The sequence below is a fragment of the Anomaloglossus baeobatrachus genome, chromosome 5 (genome assembly GCF_048569485.1).
Source record: "Anomaloglossus baeobatrachus isolate aAnoBae1 chromosome 5, aAnoBae1.hap1, whole genome shotgun sequence".
Lineage (NCBI taxonomy): Eukaryota > Metazoa > Chordata > Amphibia > Anura > Aromobatidae > Anomaloglossus > Anomaloglossus baeobatrachus.
In genome coordinates this window covers 534,672,774-534,692,174 of record NC_134357.1, presented here as the reverse complement: position 1 = coordinate 534,692,174, position 19,401 = coordinate 534,672,774, and the positions used below count along the sequence as shown (strand labels likewise).

Below are 19,401 nucleotides of genomic sequence, written 5' to 3'. Positions count from 1 at the left end.
AGATGCTCCCGTTGCACGGGTATAGTGCGCCTTCACTGCCCGCGGCGGGGATCCGTTCTTCCTGCGGTAGGCCTCAACTCTAGCGGAATTGGAACCATGTGGCAATCTTGGCCTTGGGCGCCGGCATGAACTGACTGTCGGTGTCACTGAAAGGTGCGGTCCTGAGGACATAACAAAAAACTGAGAGCTCGTACCAAGGCCAGAGTAAACAAGGCCCCTTTCAGGCTGAGAGAAGAACTAGGACAGAATGACCGAAACCCAATCTCCTATCTAGGTGGAACAGCGAGACAGCCCCGGACCGAAGGCGGGGTCTGGTCGGAGCACCCCCCCCTGTGCAGGTGGAGGCCCAGAAAAAGGAGGAGAAAACGACCAGAGAGGACTGCCCGTCCTGATGCCCTTTGTAAAAAACGTGATGGCAATGAGGAACCCACCTTCCAAAGCAGGTGAGAACCGAAGGAAACTAGGAAAGAAAAAACAGGATACCCTGAAGCGAACCCCTCGCCAGATCTAGGTCCCACGTCTCTAGTGGATGACGATACAGTAGAGTCAGATGGGTGACTTCTTGGGTGAAAGTCCTGATTTGGCAGACGAGAAGCGAGAGGCTTCTGAAACCGAATTGATAGAGCAGACACCTGGCCCTTAAAGGGACGCGCGAGAGACCCGCATCCAGACCTGACTGTAAAAATGCCAGCAATGACGGAAGGGAGAAGGAGCAAAGAGAAGAGCAGATGCGCTCCTTACACCACCGGAGGAACTCTCCCCGTGTGGAAACAGATTCTCGATGAAAACTGGCTGTCCGGCCTTAAACATTGTGTGTATTGCTCCTGTCAAAAGGCCTGTCTGAGCCAGTAGCCGGGATCCACTAGTAAGGTCGTCAAATTAAGGACCTTTGAGTCTTGGTGGAAGAGAGGGCCTCTACACGGAAGATCTGGAGGGTCTGGAAGGTGCCACGGGGCAACTGTGAGGAGCTGAGTGAGTTGTGTGAACTATGCTCGCCCAGGCCACTCTGGCGCCACCTTCTGCCTTGATTCTTTGGAGAAACCTTGAAATCCTGGGAAGCAGAGGGAAGATGCACGGGAGCCTGAACTGGCTTCACGACAGGGCGAGGGCGTCGACACCTAGGCCAAGTGGAGGTAGCACCACTCGATGAACCGTGGACCTGATAGTTGAATCGGGAGACCATTGGATCCCCGACCGGAGTTTTCCTTCGCCGAAAATCTGGCTGGGGAGTTCTCTGTTGAGGAACCGTCTGCCTGACGCGGGGCCATCCCTGCCGAGAAAAGAGAGCCGTTCCATTGTCCACGCTAGGGATGTGCACGGCCGAGAATTAGAGCGCGAAGAGATTCGGCCCAGTGCAAGGTCCTCTTGACTTCACCCATTGCCATGATACTCCTTGTGTCTTCCTGGTGGATGATGCACGCCACCACTGCGGCATGGTCAGACTGGAATCTGCCTGGACAACCCAGTACACGGTGCTGAAATCGTAGCCGGGCTAGCCGTATGGCTGAATTCCGGAATGTTGATAGGGAGACAATGCTCAAGGGTGTCCAACAGCCTTGTGCTGCAGGAATGGAGAGGCACACCCCAGTCTTGGAGATCGGTGACGGTGAACACTATCCTCCAGAGAAGAAGAAGAGAAGGGACTCTCCCCAGGGAGGTTGCGAAGAATGGTCCACTTAGGAAGGGAATGGCGGTCATTCGATATAGACGGGACCAGCGGTCCCTAGCAAGGAGAGAATTGACCCCTTTCTTCGTCAGGGCCCGCTGAAAGGGCCGAGGATGCAACTGGGTACAGTGTACTGCCTATATCCCCGCCGACAACTGACCGGGGACTCGCATACCAAGACCGATGGAAAAAACGGGTGCGGATGGCAGAGAGTACAGAGGCCTCGGTGCAGGGAAGAGAACCACTCTTGTGCGAGGAGTACCTGACCTCTGACGGTATTGAATACCGTGTCTAAAGGGATGATCCGCCGGGGCGGGATCAGAGAAGACCTTTCCTGAAAGATCAGCTACTCTAGAAGCAAAAAGCCGACGATGGCTATCTACACACCCAGACAAAAGCCCTTGAGGGAAGAACTCTTGACCACCAGGTCGCCCTAGGGCGGAGTGACTATAATAGCTCTGGAGTGTAGGATGGCATGGCAGCCGCTATGATCCCTGTTACGACCCTTAAGCAAGGAAGAGGTCCCTTGCCTCGCAAGGTGGATGAGCTATTGGTGGTATAGAGGCGCCTTGAAAAGTTGAGGCGCGACAGGACTGGAACCGAGCGGTGGAGCGACGCACCCGCATGCGTCTGGGCCGATGTTGGGTAGGGGAAGAATCTCTTCCCTCAGGAGGCCTAGGGGACCAACTGGACTAGCCCATTTCCGGAGGGACGCTCTCCTAAGAGTGGAAGGGAGACTAGCCATAGAGGTCGCATCCGCATTCCAGATCTTGAGTTAGAGTGCTAAACGGGTGGTCACACTGCTGCTAGAGGCTTAGACCGTGCCGCTGGCAGACGCCAAGGCTGTGTTGAGAAGATACTCACCGAAGATGTCAACCAGTTCTGAATCGGCAGAGATGGAACGTAGACCGCTGCGTAGGGTGTCCGTGGAGTCCCTGAGAGACGTCACGTTAGGGATGATAAGCCAGGTGGAACCCTGGCGAGTCGATCACAGGGGAGCATGCCCCTTCTCTCCGGAGCCCTTTGGGGAAGGGATAATGACAATAACAAGACTTACCGCTGGTAAACGTCGTGTCTGGGTGTTGTCTGCCATGACGCAGTAACCCGGCGAACTACTGGATGTCCACTGAATACATCATGGGTCCGCCAGAAAAGTCTTAAAGGAGACCTGTGTGCTCAGAGAGGAGAAGAGGACTCACCGTGCTCTTATGGTCTGACTCACCGTCTCTACCAGGCTAATCGTCATGCGCCGAACCTCGGGCGCCTGCTCGGAATCCAGCAGAGGTGGTACGCCTGGGTCATCACCAGAGGGGTCGGAAGGCTTCCGGTGGAGCGGAAGTTTGGACCTGGGAATCAAGGAAAAAACCAGGGGGGGGCGCCGAAGAGACCAGGCGGGTCCGCTTCGAGCCGTGGATAAGGTCCCTGGCACGGGACTCACCTCCCCCTGCGTGTGCACGGAGAGAAAAGGGCTGTCCGTACCTTTATGGCTTGACTCACCATTTCTACCAGGCTATTCGTCATGCGCCGAACATCAAGCGCCTGCTTGGAATCCAGCAGAGGCGGTACGCCTGGGCCATCACCCGAAAGGTCGAAAGGCTTCCGGAGAAGCGGCCGTCTGGACCTGGGGATGAAGGTGAAAACTCCCCGAGGGGATTGCGCCAGTCCTGTGGAGGTATGACAGAGCGTCGGCCAGGGACGCAGCGTATGCGCACCGACCCGACGACGTCAGTGAGGGGAGTCATGGCTTGAGACAGGGGCGCTAACCAGCCGGCCGGGGGGTATACCGGGACCTGCAGTGTCAGGGGCTGCGGTGGCTGTAATCACTAAATCTGACATGATTTGGGTGAATGCAAAAGTTGAGGGTATAGCAATCTTGACCGTTACCGGTCCGGAATAATTAACCTTTTTTTTTTTTTTTTTTAAACTCTGAGGATTCTATGCATTAACTCTATTGAGATAATATTGTGGGAATATATGTGGACAGTAAAAACCACCGTTCCCTTCTATATGTATGTAACTATCATGCCAACTAGTTGCCCGATAGCACCTGTACAATTCAATATATATATATATATATTATACACACATATATATATATATGTATATGTATACAATAATAAACTCAACCTCTGATAAAAACACAATCCCTGTATGATTGTGGCTCATTTGAGGCTTGTTTTTACTGTTATAAACGGTTGCTGCAGCCTCAGCAATCCGCACACCGGGAGTCCTATTTCTTTTCTTTTTTTTTTTTTTGAGAAGATGGACGCTGAAGGAGTCTGGAGAGCGGGAAAAACACAGCCACCACCCCCCCTGTGATGCCTGGGGCAGAGCGGAGGGCGGAGACGGACGGCCGGCGACCAATAGCGCTGCAGTGAAGGGCGGGCCTGGGACACTGGAGACAAGGCCGGAGCCGGGGCCTAAATTTTGGGGCTGCCAGCGCGCAGGGAGGTAGAGACAGGCGGCCGTACCTGCAAGCAGTGGTGGCGCAGCAGCGATGACCGGAGCGCCGAGAGGGAGCTCTGCCTTGTGCCAGCGCGCGCCGCCGACTGCTGAGACGTGGCTGGGGCGCAGAGCGTGTAGGCCAAGACCGGGGCCTCAATTTTGTAGCCGCCTGGAGAAGAAGGTAGGAGAAGGTCGGTCCTACCTGACCTCGGCGGCGCCGGCCCAGAGATGGATGCGGTGCAGGCAGGGCTCCCTGCCCCTGCCTGTGAGCAGTGCCCCCGTCCTGGAAGACTGGTGGCTCCGGGGGAGCAGCGTGCTGAGGCAGGGAAGTGGACATCATGATGGGGGTAAGGAGCCCCCCTGCAGGAGAAGGCAGCGATGCGGGCCCCATCGGATTTCAGACGTGCTGCTGAGGTCCCATCCCTGCTGTATGCCCCTGTACGCCCTTTGGGGTGATACCGCAGGGCGAATCAGGGGTGCCCACGACAACCTGCCACACGCGCAACCCTGGGAGTGGTACAACGGGGATGGACGGGGGACAGGGCCCGAAATCTCAAGCCCCTGCGACCCTGGGGAGTGGTACCCACAGGGCTGCGGAGGATGAGTGAAGAAGAAAATACCTGCAGCAACGAGAAGACAGGTATGAGAGCGATGAGCGGCGCCGAAAATAAGGGAAAAAAGCGCAAAAAGCAAATGGCTGAGGGGGCCGAGACGGCCCACATCAGCCTCCTACGACACTAAGCTAAAACTGGATTGAGCCCGCCTCCGGCTCGGGGTGTATACTGCTGGGAAGGAGCTAACTTTTTCTGTCTACTTAGTGTCAGCCTCTTAGTGACAGCAGCATAACCCATGGTCCTGTGTCCCCCAATGAAACGATAGAGAAAAAGAAACTGAGCTGCTGCACAGTGGCCAAGACCATACAGTGATTTAAACAAGACAGGTTCCACTCAGAACAAAACCAAAAAGGGAAAAAGATGAAAAAAGGGAAAACTTTTCAGCTCAAGGAGTTGACATTTTGGGTGCGGTCCACAGAGAACTCTGAACCGGCCTTCAGGTAAGTGGAATTCAAGGGAGGAAAACCCAGCATCCGCAAGAAGCAGTTTAAAATTTCACTTTTATTTCCATAGTAAAAATGTATGTAAATATGTTAAAATAAGATGTGTGTGTGTAAACCTTAGTCTACGTGTTTCAAGCAGAGATTATGCTCTTTGTCATGACAAGTATTACACATTTGCAGGAAGTTGGATACAACACAGGTTAAAAAAACATGAATAACTATTTATATGGGCTGCATGAATAACAACCAAACACAAATAAGCTTGATACAAAAAAGGAGAGGGAAGAGGGGGGGGAAGAAAAAAACCACTATATACATCCAACTAAATAACAAGAGAAGTTAAGAATTGTACTAATTTATATAAAATGTTCAAGTAAGCCTGAGGTCAGAAATTTATGAGAGATCGAATCTATTAGAAAACATATGAAAATAATTAACAATTGGGCCCCATTGTGATATAAAATATAGCATATGGTATAACCCAACATGTTTCGCAGCAGATCCGACACCAAGCCCCGGCGACACCGCCACAAGAGCAGTCACCACTGTTTACCCCCCATAGTCTTATACTTGCCAAATCTGGTGACAGGTTCCCTTTAAGGGTGTCCAATTCAAAGATCTATTAAGGGTGAATCTGATTTTCATAGTGGCCATGAAACCACACAGTGGAAGAATAATAAAGGGAGACCCGACCCACATAGTCTTGCCCACAACACACGCCATTCAACTGCTGCACGGATTCTGGAACTTTGATAAAACATTTTACTGCAATGAAACATCCACTCTGGAAAGTGAAGGTATGATTTTATTCACCATTCTAGCACCAGTATGGCACTGCCTTTACTTTATATGTGCACATCCTGATGGTTGATCCCCTTTAAATAATTAGTCCTTATTTTATAATAGGTCCAATTGTGTGATTTCTTTAACTTTTTGACACACGCCATTTAAAAAATCTTCCTCATATCTTTTTCTTTAAACCTACTGGTTAGCCGACCAGGTTTAGCATCCTCGATTTTGCTACAATTTCTGTACACCAGCATATATTGATTTTAGGCACATTTAGAAGCCAGTTAGGAAGATGGCAATAAGATAAAGATATACAGTTAGGTCCAGAAATATTTGGACAGTGACACAAGTTTTGTTATTTTAGCTGTTTACAAAAACATGTTCAGAAATACAATTATATATATAATATGGGCTGAAAGTGCACACTCCCAGCTGCAATATGAGAGTTTTCACATCCAAATCGGAGAAAGGGTTTAGGAATCATAGCTCTGTAATGCATAGCCTCCTCTTTTTCAAGGGACCAAAAGTAATTGGACAAGGGACTCTAAGGGCTGCAATTAACTCTGAAGGTGTCTCCCTCATTAACCTGTAATCAATGAAGTAGTTAAAAGGTCTGGGGTTGATTACAGGTGTGTGGTTTTGCATTTGGAAGCTGTTGCTGTGACCAGACAACATGCGGTCTAAGGAACTCTCAATTGAGGTGAAGCAGAACATCCTGAGGCTGAAAAAAAAGAAAAAATCCATCAGAGAGATAGCAGACATGCTTGGAGTAGCAAAATCAACAGTCGGGTACATTCTGAGAAAAAAGGAATTGACTGGTGAGCTTGGGAACTCAAAAAGGCCTTGGCGTCCACGGATGACAACAGTGGTGGATGATCGCCGCATACTTTCTTTGGTGAAGAAGAACCCGTTCACAACATCAACTGAAGTCCAGAACACTCTCAGTGAAGTAGGTGTATCTGTCTCTAAGTCAACAGTAAAGAGAAGACTCCATGAAAGTAAATACAAAGGGTTCACATCTAGATGCAAACCATTCATCAATTCCATAAATAGACAGGCCAGAGTTAAATTTGCTGAAAAACACCTCATGAAGCCAGCTCAGTTCTGGAAAAGTATTCTATGGACAGATGAGACAAAGATCAACCTGTACCAGAATGATGGGAAGAAAAAAGTTTGGAGAAGAAAGGGAACGGCACATGATCCAAGGCACACCACATCCTCTGTAAAACATGGTGGAGGCAACGTGATGGCATTGGCATGCATGTCTTTCAATGGCACTGGGTCACTTGTGTTTATTGATGACATAACAGCAGACAAGAGTAGCCGGATGAATTCTGAAGTGTACCGGGATATACTTTCAGCCCAGATTCAGCCAAATGCCGCAAAGTTGATCGGACGGCGCTTCATAGTACAGATGGACAATGACCCCAAGCATACTGCCAAAGCTACCTAGGAGTTCATGAGTGCAAAAAAGTGGAACATTCTGCAATGGCCAAGTCAATCACCAGATCTTAACCCAATTGAGCATGCATTTCACTTGCTCAAATCCAGACTTAAGATGGAAAGACCCACAAACAAGCAAGACCTGAAGGCTGTGGCTGTAAAGGCCTGGCAAAGCATTAAGAAGGAGGAAACCCAGCGTTTGGTGATGTCCATGGGTTCCAGACTTAAGGCAGTGATTGCCTCCAAAGGATTCGCAACAAAATATTGAAAATAAAAATATTTTGCTTGGGTTTGGTTTATTTGTCCAATTACTTTTGACCTCCTAAAATGTGGAGTGTTTGTAAAGAAATGTGTACAATTCCTACAATTTCTATCAGATATTTTTGTTCAAACCTTCAAATTAAACGTTACAATCTGCACTTGAATTCTGTTGTAGAGGTTTCATTTCAAATCCAATGTGGTGGCATGCAGAGCCCAACTCGCGAAAATTGTGTCACTGTCCAAATATTTCTGGACCTAACTGTATAACTGTTGCTGTGTTTGGGTTTGTTATACATGTGTGTAAATAAATGACCCCACTTCTATAATATATATATTATATATATATATATATATATATATATATATATATATATATATATATATATATATATATATATATATAGTGGAACCTTGGTTAACGAGAACAATCCGTTCTGGGAGTGTGCTTGTTAACCAAGCTACTTGTTCAGCAAGGCAAGATTTCCCATAGGAAATCATTGCAATGCAGACAATTCGTTCCACAACTTGTTAAATGTCCCATCCTGGTCACCTAATGTGTCATGCGCGCACACGCACATGTTACGCTCACCTTACCTTCCACCGCCGGTCTCCTGGGACTTGCTGTTCGCTAGTACGGGCTGTGTATCGGGTTACCATCACGACGAGGGAGGAACTTCCGCACCCAGAGCGCTGACGTCAAAGGCAGGAGCCGCTTGACTCTGATTGGTCAGCGCGCTGCCTTTGAGTAGCGGTGACAGAGGAAGTTCCTGACTCATTGCGCTGCCTGCCGATACATATCCTGGAACTACAGGACCCAGGAGGCCGGCGATGGAAAGGAAGGTACACATATTATGCTCACCTTACCTTCCATCGCCGACCTCCTGGGTCCTGTAGTTCGCCGCGAGGATTCCTCAATCATCGCGATGTACCGGTGAACTACAAGAACCATGAGGCCGGCAATAGAACGGAAGGTAAGGTGAGCATAATACAGTATGTGTGTGCATGTGTGCGTGTTTGTTTGTGTGTTTTGTGCGTGCTTGTGTGTGTTTGTGTGGACTGCAAGAGCGGGTCAGAGCGCGATGGATGTACGGAACCGGAAGAGTGTGCGGTGAGTATTTTACTCGTTCAGCAAAGCTTTATCGTAAACCAAGTTACAAATTTACAGAAAGCTTTGCTTGTTAAGTGAAATTCTCGTTAACTGGGTTACTCGTTAAGCGAGGTTCCACTGTACTGCTCAAAAAATAAAGGAAACACTTAAACAGCACAATGGTATTTTAGTGTTCCCTTTATTTTTTTGAACAGTATAAATAGTTAAATTAATCTCCTGTTTGCTATATATACAGTGGTGTGGAAAAGTGTTTACCCCTTACTGATTTCTTATTCTTTTGCATGTTTGTCACACTTAAATGTTTCAGTTTACCAAAAAGATTTAAATATTAGACAAAGATAATACAAGGAAACACAAAATGTAGTTTATAAATGTAGGTCCTTATTATTATGGGGAAAAGAAATCCAAACCTACAGGGCCCTGTGTGAAAAGGGATTCCCTCTCCCAACACACACATACTCCCTTAAAGCATAAATTAACTGTGCTTTATCGCATCTTTGGGAAGTTGAGTTCAATTTCCCTAACCATACCAAGTTTCCCAAGCCATACTCAGGCCTAATTACAACCACACCTGTTCTCAATCAAGACATAACTTAAATAGGACCTGCCTGACAAAGTGTAGTAGACAAGAAAATCTGCAAATGCTAGACATCTTGCTGTGATCCAAATAAATTTAGGAGCAAATGAAAAACAAAGTAATTGAGATCTATCAGTCTGGAAAAGGTCATAAAGCCATTTCTAAAGCTTTGGAACTCCAGCAAACCACAGTGAGAGCCATTGTAAATAAATAGCCAAAACATGGAACACTGCTGAAACTTCCCAGGAGTGGACGTCCGACCAAAATTACCCCAAGAGCCAGCGACGACACATCAAAGAAGTCACAAAAGACCCCACAACATCCAAAGAACTGCAGGCCTCACTTGCTCAGTAGAGGTCAGTGTTCATGACTGCACCAATAAAAAAGAGACTAGGCAAAAATGGCCTGCATGGCAGAGTTCCAAGACGTAACAATTGCTGAGCAAAAAAAACATAAAGGCTTGTCTCAGTTTTGCCACAACACATCTTGATGATCCCTAAGACTTTTGGGAGAATACTCTGTGGACTGACATGACAAAAACTGAATTTTCTGGAAGGTGTATGTCCCATTACATCTGGCGTAAAAGTAACACAGCATTTCAGAAAAGGAACATCATATAAACCGTAAAATATAGTGGTGGTAGTGTGATGATCTGGGCTGTTTCAGGACCTGGAAGACTTGCTGTGGTAAATGGAACCATGAATTCTGCTGTCTACCAATAAATCCTGAAGGAGAATGTCTGGCCATCTGTTTGTGACTTCAAACTGAAGAGTACTTGAGTTTTCAGTAGGACAATGATTCAAAACACACCAGCAAGTCCACCTCTAAATGGCTTAAAGAAAAACAAAGTTAAGACTTTGGAGTGGCCTAGTAAAAGTTCTGACCTTAATTCAATTGAGTTCCTGTGGCATAACTAAAAAAGGAGATTTACGTTCAGAAACCCTCAAATGTGGCTGAATTACAACAATTGTGCAAAGATTAAGCCAAAATTCCTCCAGACCGTTGTAAAAGACTCATTGCCAATTATGGCAAACGTTTGATTGCAGTTGTTGCTGCTAAGGATAATGCAACCAGTTATTAAGGTTTAGGGGCAATCACTTTTTCACACAGGGCCCTGTAGGATTTGATTTCTTGTCTCTTAATAAAGACCTTCATTTATAAATTACATAGTGTTTACTTGTGTTATCTTTGTCTAATATTTCAAATTTTTTTTGGATCCGAAACATTTAAGTGTGACAAACATAAGAAATCAGGAAAAGAAATCAGGAAGGGGCAAACACTTTTTCACACCACTGTAGGTGTAAAGTGTAATATATTTTTGCTAATATCCTTAAAAAACTCCAATACTGAGGACTCATCAAAAGACCATTTGAAGACAATATCTATGAACCTACTCTATAGGACCAATGTCTCACAAAGCCCAACACCAGGGTATATGTGGATGTCCTCAAACCTAGCCATATACAGCTTGGCCTAACTCGGTGTGGACCTGGTCCCCATTGCTATGCCCCATCACTGAACATAGTAGTCTTACCCAAATCTAAAATTGTTATGTGTTAAAATAAAATTATGTTTTTATTTTGGCTCTTTTTGTTATGTGTTTCTCGTAGTTTGTCAAAATATATGGTTTCTCTCCTTGTGAGATTTTATTGGTGTCCAACAAAATATAAAGTCCAAATAAAACACTTCTCTTCTATATGTCTTCTCCCCTTGTGAGATTTGTGATTTTCAAAAAGAAGACATTTCTGGGTAAAACATTTGCCATTCTGAATCTGAAAAAGGCGTCTCCCCCGTATGTAATTTCTGGTGTCTAACAAGATATGATTTCGCTGCAAAACCTCTCCCACATTCTGAACATGAAAAAGGCTTCTCCCCTGTGTGAGTTCTTTGATGTGAAGTAAGCTGTGATTTTCTTGCAAAAAATTTCCCACAATCTGAACATGAAAATGGCTTCTTCTTCTCCTGTGAGTGAACTTTCCTGTGTCTAATAAAATTTGATTGATCTGAAAAACATTTTCCACATTCTGCACATGAAAAAGGCTTCTTCCCTGTGTGAGTATTTGTATGTGTAATAAGATGTCTTTTACTCGCAAAACATTTCCCACATTCTGAACATGAATATGGCTTCTCCCCTGTGTGAACTCTCTGGTGAACTACAAGACCTGACTTCCGTGTAAAAGATTTTCCACATTCTGAACATGAGAAAGGATTCTCTGTAGTAATGGCATTCACTTTAGTTGTTTCTTGCGTGACATCAAGGTCATCTGATTTAAAAATTGAAGATGTCAGTGTTCCATCTGATCTCCATGTACATTTATCTGCTAAGAAAAAAGATTGTTATTTTATAATAAAAAATACTTTAAAATTATACTTTTACTTAAATAAACATTCCACAGATGATCAAGTCATGAAGTAAAATATAATTATTTACTAAGACAAAACCAGTTCAAGAGCCAAGAATAGACTCAGAGCGGAAACGAGTAGAGTATGATGTTCAACCCTTCCTATTCCTTCTGGTTCCCAAACACTGGAATAATAAACCGCCAAAAAAACTTAAGTAAGCAAAATGAGAGAAAATTTTTTACTCCGCCCCTAGAAAAAAAAACAACAACTTTTGTCCGACATTTTGTACATGGAAAAATAGAGGGTTTCCATATTACTGGTAGCTGAAAGCCTCTAAAGAAGGGAATTTTGTTTACTTACCGTAAATTCCTTTTCTTCTAGCTCCAATTGGGAGACCCAGACAGTGGGTGTATAGCTACTGCCTCTGGAGGCCGCACAAAGAACTACACTTAAAAGTGTAAGGCCCCTCCCCTTCTGGCTATACACCCTCCCGTAGGAGTACGGATTCCTCAGTTTTAGTACCAAAGCAAGAAGGAGGAAAGCCAATAACAGTTTCAAAAACAAATTCAATCCGATAACAAGATCGGAGAACTTAAGAAACAACATGAACAACATGTGCACCCGAAAAACGAAACCCTAAGAACAAATAGGGCGGGTGCTGGGTCTCCCAATTGGAGCTAGAAGAAAAGGAATTTACGGTAAGTAAACAAAATTCCCTTCTTCTTTTTCGCTCCTAATTGGGAGACCCAGACAGTGGGACGTCCCAAAGCAGTCCCTGGGTGGGTAAAAAGATACCACATGAACGGGCTGTCAGACAGCCTCTTCCTACAGGTGGGCCACCGCCGCCTGAAGGACCTGTCTACCTAGGCTGGCATCTGCCGAAGCGTAGGTATGCACTTGATAGTGTTTGGTAAACGTGTGCAGACTCGACCAGGTAGCCGCCTGGCACACTTGCTGAGCCGTAGCCTGATGCCGCAATGCCCAGGACGCACCCACGGCTCTGGTAGAATGGGCCTTCAGTCCAGATGGAATCGGAAGCCCAGCAGAACGGTATGTGTGAAGAATTGGTTCCTTGATCCACCGCGCCAGGGTGGATTTGGAAGCTTGCGATCCCTTATGCTGCCCAGCGACTAGGACAAAGAGCGCATCAGAACGGCGTAGAGACGCCGTGCGAGAAATGTAAATCCTGAGTGCTCTCACCAGGTCCAACAGATGTAAACCCTTTTCAAATTGGTGAACTGGATGCGGACACAAAGATGGCAAAGTGATATCCTGATTGAGATGAAAGGAAGAAACCACCTTGGGAGAAAACTCTGGAATTGGACGCAGTACTACCTTGTCTTGGTGAAACACCAGGAAGGGAGATTTGCAAGATAACGCCGCTAGCTCGGACACTCTTCGAAGAGACGTGACCGCCACAAGAAAAACTACCTTTTGTGAAAGCCGAGAAAGGGGAACCTCTTTCAAAGGCTCGAAAGGCGGCTTCTGGAGAGCAATGAGAACCTTGTTCAGATCCCAGGGTTCCAATGGCCGTCTGTAAGGAGGAACGATATGACAAACTCCTTGGAGAAACGTGCGTACTTTAGAAAGCCGTGCCAAGCGCTTCTGAAAGAATACGGATAGCGCGGAGACTTGACCCTTAAGCGAGCTAAGCGACAAACCTTTTTCCAACCCAGACTGCAGGAAGGAAAGAAAAATTGGCAATGCAAATGGCCAGGGAGAAAACCCTTGAGCCAAGCACCACGCTAAGAATATCTTCCACGTCCTGTGATAGATCTTAGCTGAGGATGGTTTTCTAGCCTGTCTCATTGTGGCAACAACTTCATGAGATAAACCTGAGGCCGCTAGGATCCAGGACTCAATGGCCACACAGTCAGGTTCAGGGCCGCAGAATTCAGATGGAAAAACGGCCCTTGAGACAGCAAATCTGGACGGTTTGGTAGTGTCCACGGTTGGCCTACCGTGAGATGCCACAGATCCGGGTACCACGACCTTCTTGGCCAATCTGGAGCGACGAGTATGGCTCGATGGCAGTCGGACTTGATTTTCCGGAGAACTCTGGGTAACAATGCTAGAGGTGGGAACACATAGGGGAGTCGGAATTGCGACCAATCCTGAACCAAGGCGTCTGCCGCCAGCGCTCGGTGATCGTGAGACCGTGCCATGAAAACTGGGACCTTGTTGTTGTGCCGTGACGCCATCAGATCGACGTCCGGCGTCCCCCAGCGGCAACAGATCTGCTGAAACACGTCCGGGTGAAGGGACCATTCTCCTGCGTCCATGCCCTGGCGACTGAGAAAGTCTGCTTCCCAGTTTTCCACGCCTGGGATGTGAACTGCGGATATGGTGGACGCTCTGCTTTCCACCCACGTCAAAATCCGCTGGACTTCTTGAAAAGCTTGGCGACTGCGTGTTCCCCCTTGGTGGTTGATGTACGCCACCGCCGTGGAATTGTCCGACTGAATCCGAATCTGCTTGCCTTCCAGCCATTGTTGGAAGGCTCGCAGGGCAAGATAGATTGCTCTGATTTCCAGAACATTGATCTGCAGGGTGGACTCTTCCTGAGTCCACGTCCCCTGAGCCCTGTGGTGGAGAAACACCGCTCCCCACCCTGATAGGCTCGCACATTGTAGAGGGCGCAGATGAAACTGCGCGAACGGGACTGCCTCCATTGCTGCTACCATCTTTTCTAGGAAATGCATGAGGCGCCTCAGTGAGTGCGACTGGCTCTGAAGGAGAGATTGCACTCCAGTCCGTAGCGAGCACTGCTTGTTCAGTGGAAGCCTCACTATCGCTGAGAGAGTATGAAACTCCATGCCAAGATAAGTCAGAGATTGGGTCGGGGTTAGATGAGACTTTTGCCTTTATAAGCAGGTCGTCTAGATACGGGATGACCGAGTGACCCTGCGAGTGCAGAACAGCTACTACTGCTGCCATGACTTTGGTGAAGACCCGGGGGGCTGTTGCCAGACCGAAAGGTAACGCTACGAACTGTAGGTGTTCGTCGTGTATGACGAAGCGTAGGAAACGCTGATGCTCTGGTGCAATCGGCACGTGGAGATACGCATCTTTGATATCTATTGATGCTAGAAAATCTCCTTGAGACATTGAGGCTATGACGGAGCGTAGGGATTCCATCCGGAACCTCCTGACTTTTACGTGTCTGTTGAGCAACTTTAGATCCAGGACGGGTCGATACGATCCGTCCTTTTTTGGGACCACAAACAGATTGGAGTAAAAACCGTGACCTTGTTCCTGAAGAGGGACGGAGGTCACCACTCCTTCCGCCTTTAGAGCGGCCACCGCCTGCAACAGAGCATCGGCTCGGTCTGGTGGTGGAGACGTTCTGAAGAAACGAGTTGGCGGACGAGAACTGAACTCTATCCTGTACCCGTGAGACAGAATATCCCTCACCCAACGGTCTTTGACGCGTGACAGCCAAATGTCGCCAAAGTGGGAAAGCCTCCCACCGACCGCGGGTGTGGGAATCGGAGACCGCAAGTCAGGAGGACGCCGTCTTGGCAACGGTTCCTCCGGCTGTCCTTTTTGGGCGTGACTGAGACCTCCACGAATCTGAGCGTCTCTGGTCTTTTTGAGTCTTTTTTGACGAGGCGAATTGGGACCTGCCCGGTCCTCGAAAGGACCGATAACCAGACTGACCCTTCCTCTGTTGGGGTTTGCTTTGTCTGTGTTGCGGTAAGGATGAGTCCTTACCCTTGGAGTGTTTGATGATTTCATCCAAACGCTCTCCAAACAATCGGTCACGAGAAAAAGGCAAATTGGTTAAGCACTTCTTGGAATGAGAATCTGCTTTCCAATGTCTCAACCACAGGGCCCTACGCAAAACAACGGAGTTGGCTGACGCCACTGCCGTGCGGCTTGTAGCGTCAAGAACAGCATTAATCGCGTACGACGCGAATGCCGCCATTTGCGAGGTCAATGGTGCTACCTGCGGGGCAAATGCACGTGTGACTGAGTCGACTCGCGCAAGCCCGGCTGAGATAGCTTGGAGTGCCCATACGGCCGCAAAAGAAGGCGCTAATGACGCTCCAATCGCTTCATAGATGGATTTCAGCCAGAGCTCCATCTGCCTGTCAGTGGCATCTTTAAGTGCCGCTCCATCTTCAACTGCAACCAAGGATCTAGCTGCAAGCCTGGAAATTGGAGGATCCACTTTTGGACACTGGGTCCAACCCTTGACCACCTCAGGGGGAAAAGGGTAGCGTGTATCTTTAAGCCGTTTAGGAAAACGCCTTTCAGGATAAGCGTGGGGTTTCTGGATTGCGTCTCTAAAGTCAGCGTGGTCCAGAAAAGTGCTTAATGTACGCTTAGGGTATCTGAAATGGATTCTCTCGTGCTGCGAAGCTGACTCCTCTACAAGAGGAGCTGGTGGGGAAATATTTAACATCTTATTGATGTTAAATATAAGATCATTAACTATGGCGTCACCATCTGGTGTATCTAGATTGAGAGCGGTCCCAGGATCAGAATCCTGATCAGTTACGTCCGCCTCATCACCCATAGATTCATCTCGCTGGGATCCTGACCATTGAGATGAATGTGAAGGCCCGTCACAGCGAGCCCGCTTAGGCTGCCCGGGGCCATCGTCCGAGTCAGAGTCTTCACCCTGAGGTGTAGATGCCCGTCCCGGAGCTTGGAGCTGAGGGGGACCAGGGGGCAATGATTGCACAGTGTCCGTGGCCTGAAGTACAGGCCTAGCTCGCAATGTGTCAAGAATTTGTGACATAGTGAGAGACATTCTGTCAGCAAAAGCTGCAAACTCAGTTCCTGTCACCTGGACAGCATTCACAGATGGTACACCCTGGGTCACGTCCAGCAGAGGTCCCGACTGTGCAAGCGCCGCAGGGGCCGAGCACTGCACACAATGGGGGTCCGTGGAGCCTGCCGGTAGAAAAGTCCCACATGCGGTGCAGGAAGCATATAATGTCTGTGCCTTGGCACCCTTGCGTTTTACGGACGACATGCTGCTGGCTCTCTGCAATGTGAGAGAGTCTATAGCCAAAGGGCGACCAGCGCTATGTAATACCAAGTATTTGTAGAAACAAAATACTAAGAATACTACTGGCACAAGAGGGGGTGAGCCCTGAGGGCTGCTTACCGCCCGCTGAATAGCGGGTAAGAGGCGCAGAATTCCTTGTCTGGGTCTCCCCGGCTCCCCTCTGCAGCTCAGCGTGTCAGCAGGAATGGCTGCCGGCGTCTGTGGAGAGGGGCGGTCCGTGGGAGTTCCCAAACAAAAGTGCGGGAAACAGTGTCCCCTCTGTGCCTATTGTGAGGGCTGGAGTATGTAAAAACGACTCCAGCCCTCAGCGCTGATGCACTGACCAGCGTCCCGCCCCTCTCCTGACTGGCAGGTCTGGGGGCGGGAACGAACGGAAGCAGGCCGCAAAAGCCGGGGACTCGAGTTATCAGCGCGGCCGCCGTAAAAGCGCGGGCCGCGCTGAAGTCCCCGGCGCACCACAAGTGCCAGCCGCGCCGCAGTCCCAGCGGCCGGCGTGACCGTTCCCAGAAGTGGCCAGCGTCCCGCCCCTCTCCTGACTGGCAGGTCTGGGGGCGGGAACGAACGGAAGCAGGCCGCAAAAGCCGGGGACTCGAGTTATCTGCGCGGCCGCCGTAAAAGCGCGGGCCGCGCTGAAGTCCCCGGCGCACCACAAGTGCCAGCCGCGCCGCAGTCCCAGCGGCCGGCGTGACCGTTCCCAGAAGTGGCCAGCGTCCCGCCCCTCTCCTGACTGGCAGGTCTGGGGGCGGGAACGAACGGAAGCAGGCCGCAAAAGCCGGGGACTCGAGTTATCAGCGCGGCCGCCGTAAAAGCGCGGGCCGCGCTGAAGTCCCCGGCGCACCACAAGTGCCAGCCGCGCCGCAGTCCCAGCGGCCGGCGCGACCGATTCCTAGAAGTGTGCCTGCTTCAGCGAAGCTGAATGAGGCCATGGCACAAGCGCCGTAGCGCTGATGTCCCCCGGCGCACTACAACACCCAGCATGCTGCGGTGTGAGCGCCAAATGCACGGGGACACAGAGTACCTTGAGGAAGCAGGGCCATGTCCCTGATGTACTCCGCTCCATCCAGCATCTTCTCCAGGGGCTGTAGATGGAGCACGGTCTCAGTGCCTGGAGACCAGTAAATCCCACTTCACCCAGAGCCCTGTAAAAAGGGATGGGGAAGGAATCAGCATGTGGGCTCCTGCCGCCGTACCCGCAATGGGTACCTCAACCTTACAAACACCTCCGACATACAGTGGGGTGAGAAGGGAGCATGCTGGGAGCCCTGTATGGGCCCTCTTTTCTTCCATCCGACATAGTCAGCAGCTGCTGCTGACTAAAAACAATGGAGCTATGCGTGCGTGTCTGACCTCCTGCGCACAAAGCTAAAACTGAGGAATCCGTACTCCTACGGGAGGGTGTATAGCCAGAAGGGGAGGGGCCTTACACTTTTAAGTGTAGTTCTTTGTGCGGCCTCCAGAGGCAGTAGCTATACACCCACTGTCTGGGTCTTCCAATTAGGAGCGAAAAAGAAAAGCAGTATAGTTTACATAAACCAATTCAGTAAAATGTTGGCCCCCAAAGCCAAAAGGTCCCCCTTACGTTTGATCCTTGTCATGTGCTCAAACACTATTAGCTTCCACACATTTAGCATTTGTAGTGGGAATAACCTACTTACAAATTTAAGTTGTACGTGTCTCCAGAACCACAAGCTGGGCACTATTTATTGGGCACAAAAATTGCATATTTGTAATTTTCACTTTGCAATATCCACTGTGTGCGAATTTGCAGAAAATTATTGTGAAGTCAAAATAGTCACTACACCTATAGATGAATTCACTGAGGGAAATGGAGTCATTTTGAAGACAGAAATGATGGATAAGGGATGTAGAATGTTATTACTCTGTAGTCATTTTTCAGGGTCATGGCAGCATCACCATCCTCCCTATGTGTATGCAGAAATAACATAAATGTTCATCACAATAGATGATAGAAAAATGGCCAGTAATTAGCCACACTCAGCAGCTCATTGCCCGACGCGTTAAGAAGAGGACCTCACTGGAGGACGTTTTTTTTTCTCTGTGGATGACATTGTCAGAATGTGAGTACTTGAATTTATGTCTAAAATTTTCTTAATTTGGTGGTTTGGCTACTATATTAATTCATATGTATTGACATTACAGTGTGTCATATTGATGTGGACTAATTTTGGACAGCCCCTGATGAACCTCCAAAATGATTGCTATGGGGAGAAACACTTCGGGCAATGAGCTGCTGAGTGTGGCTAAGTACTGGCCATTTGACCGTTTTTCTATGATCTATTGTGATGAACATTTATATGTTATTTCTGCATACACATAGGGAGGCTGGTGATGCTGCCATGACCCTGAAAAATGACTACTGAGTCATAACATTCTACATCCCTTATCCATCATTTCTGTCTTGACCATTTTGGTCTTTAATAACTATCTGGAAATTGAACATATTGATATTTTTGATATGAGGAGTTAAGATTACTAATCTGGATGGATGTGATGATATCACTGTGGATTTTGTAAGGCCCTCAATTAGACCAGCAGCACCTATAGATATCAGTATAGGGTCATAAGGGCCAGTCTTCGTTGAGCGGGGGCGCCATTTTCGTTATTTATAGGGTGCCAACCTCCGCGGTCAGGAAGGGCGATACTAGGGAATTTGGCCCGGGGCCCCATCTCC

At 48.3% G+C, this 19,401-nt stretch overlaps 1 protein-coding gene across 1 annotated transcript in view; it reads right to left on the bottom strand.

The window, feature by feature from the left end:
* Positions 1–19,401, bottom strand: part of LOC142312168 (uncharacterized) — a 78,073-nt gene that overhangs the window by 43,088 nt on the left and 15,584 nt on the right. Inside the window, exon 6 of the mRNA XM_075351071.1 lies at positions 15,894–15,919. Coding sequence (XP_075207186.1) covers positions 15,894–15,919 — 26 coding nt within the window. The remainder of the gene's footprint in view (positions 1–15,893; positions 15,920–19,401) is intronic.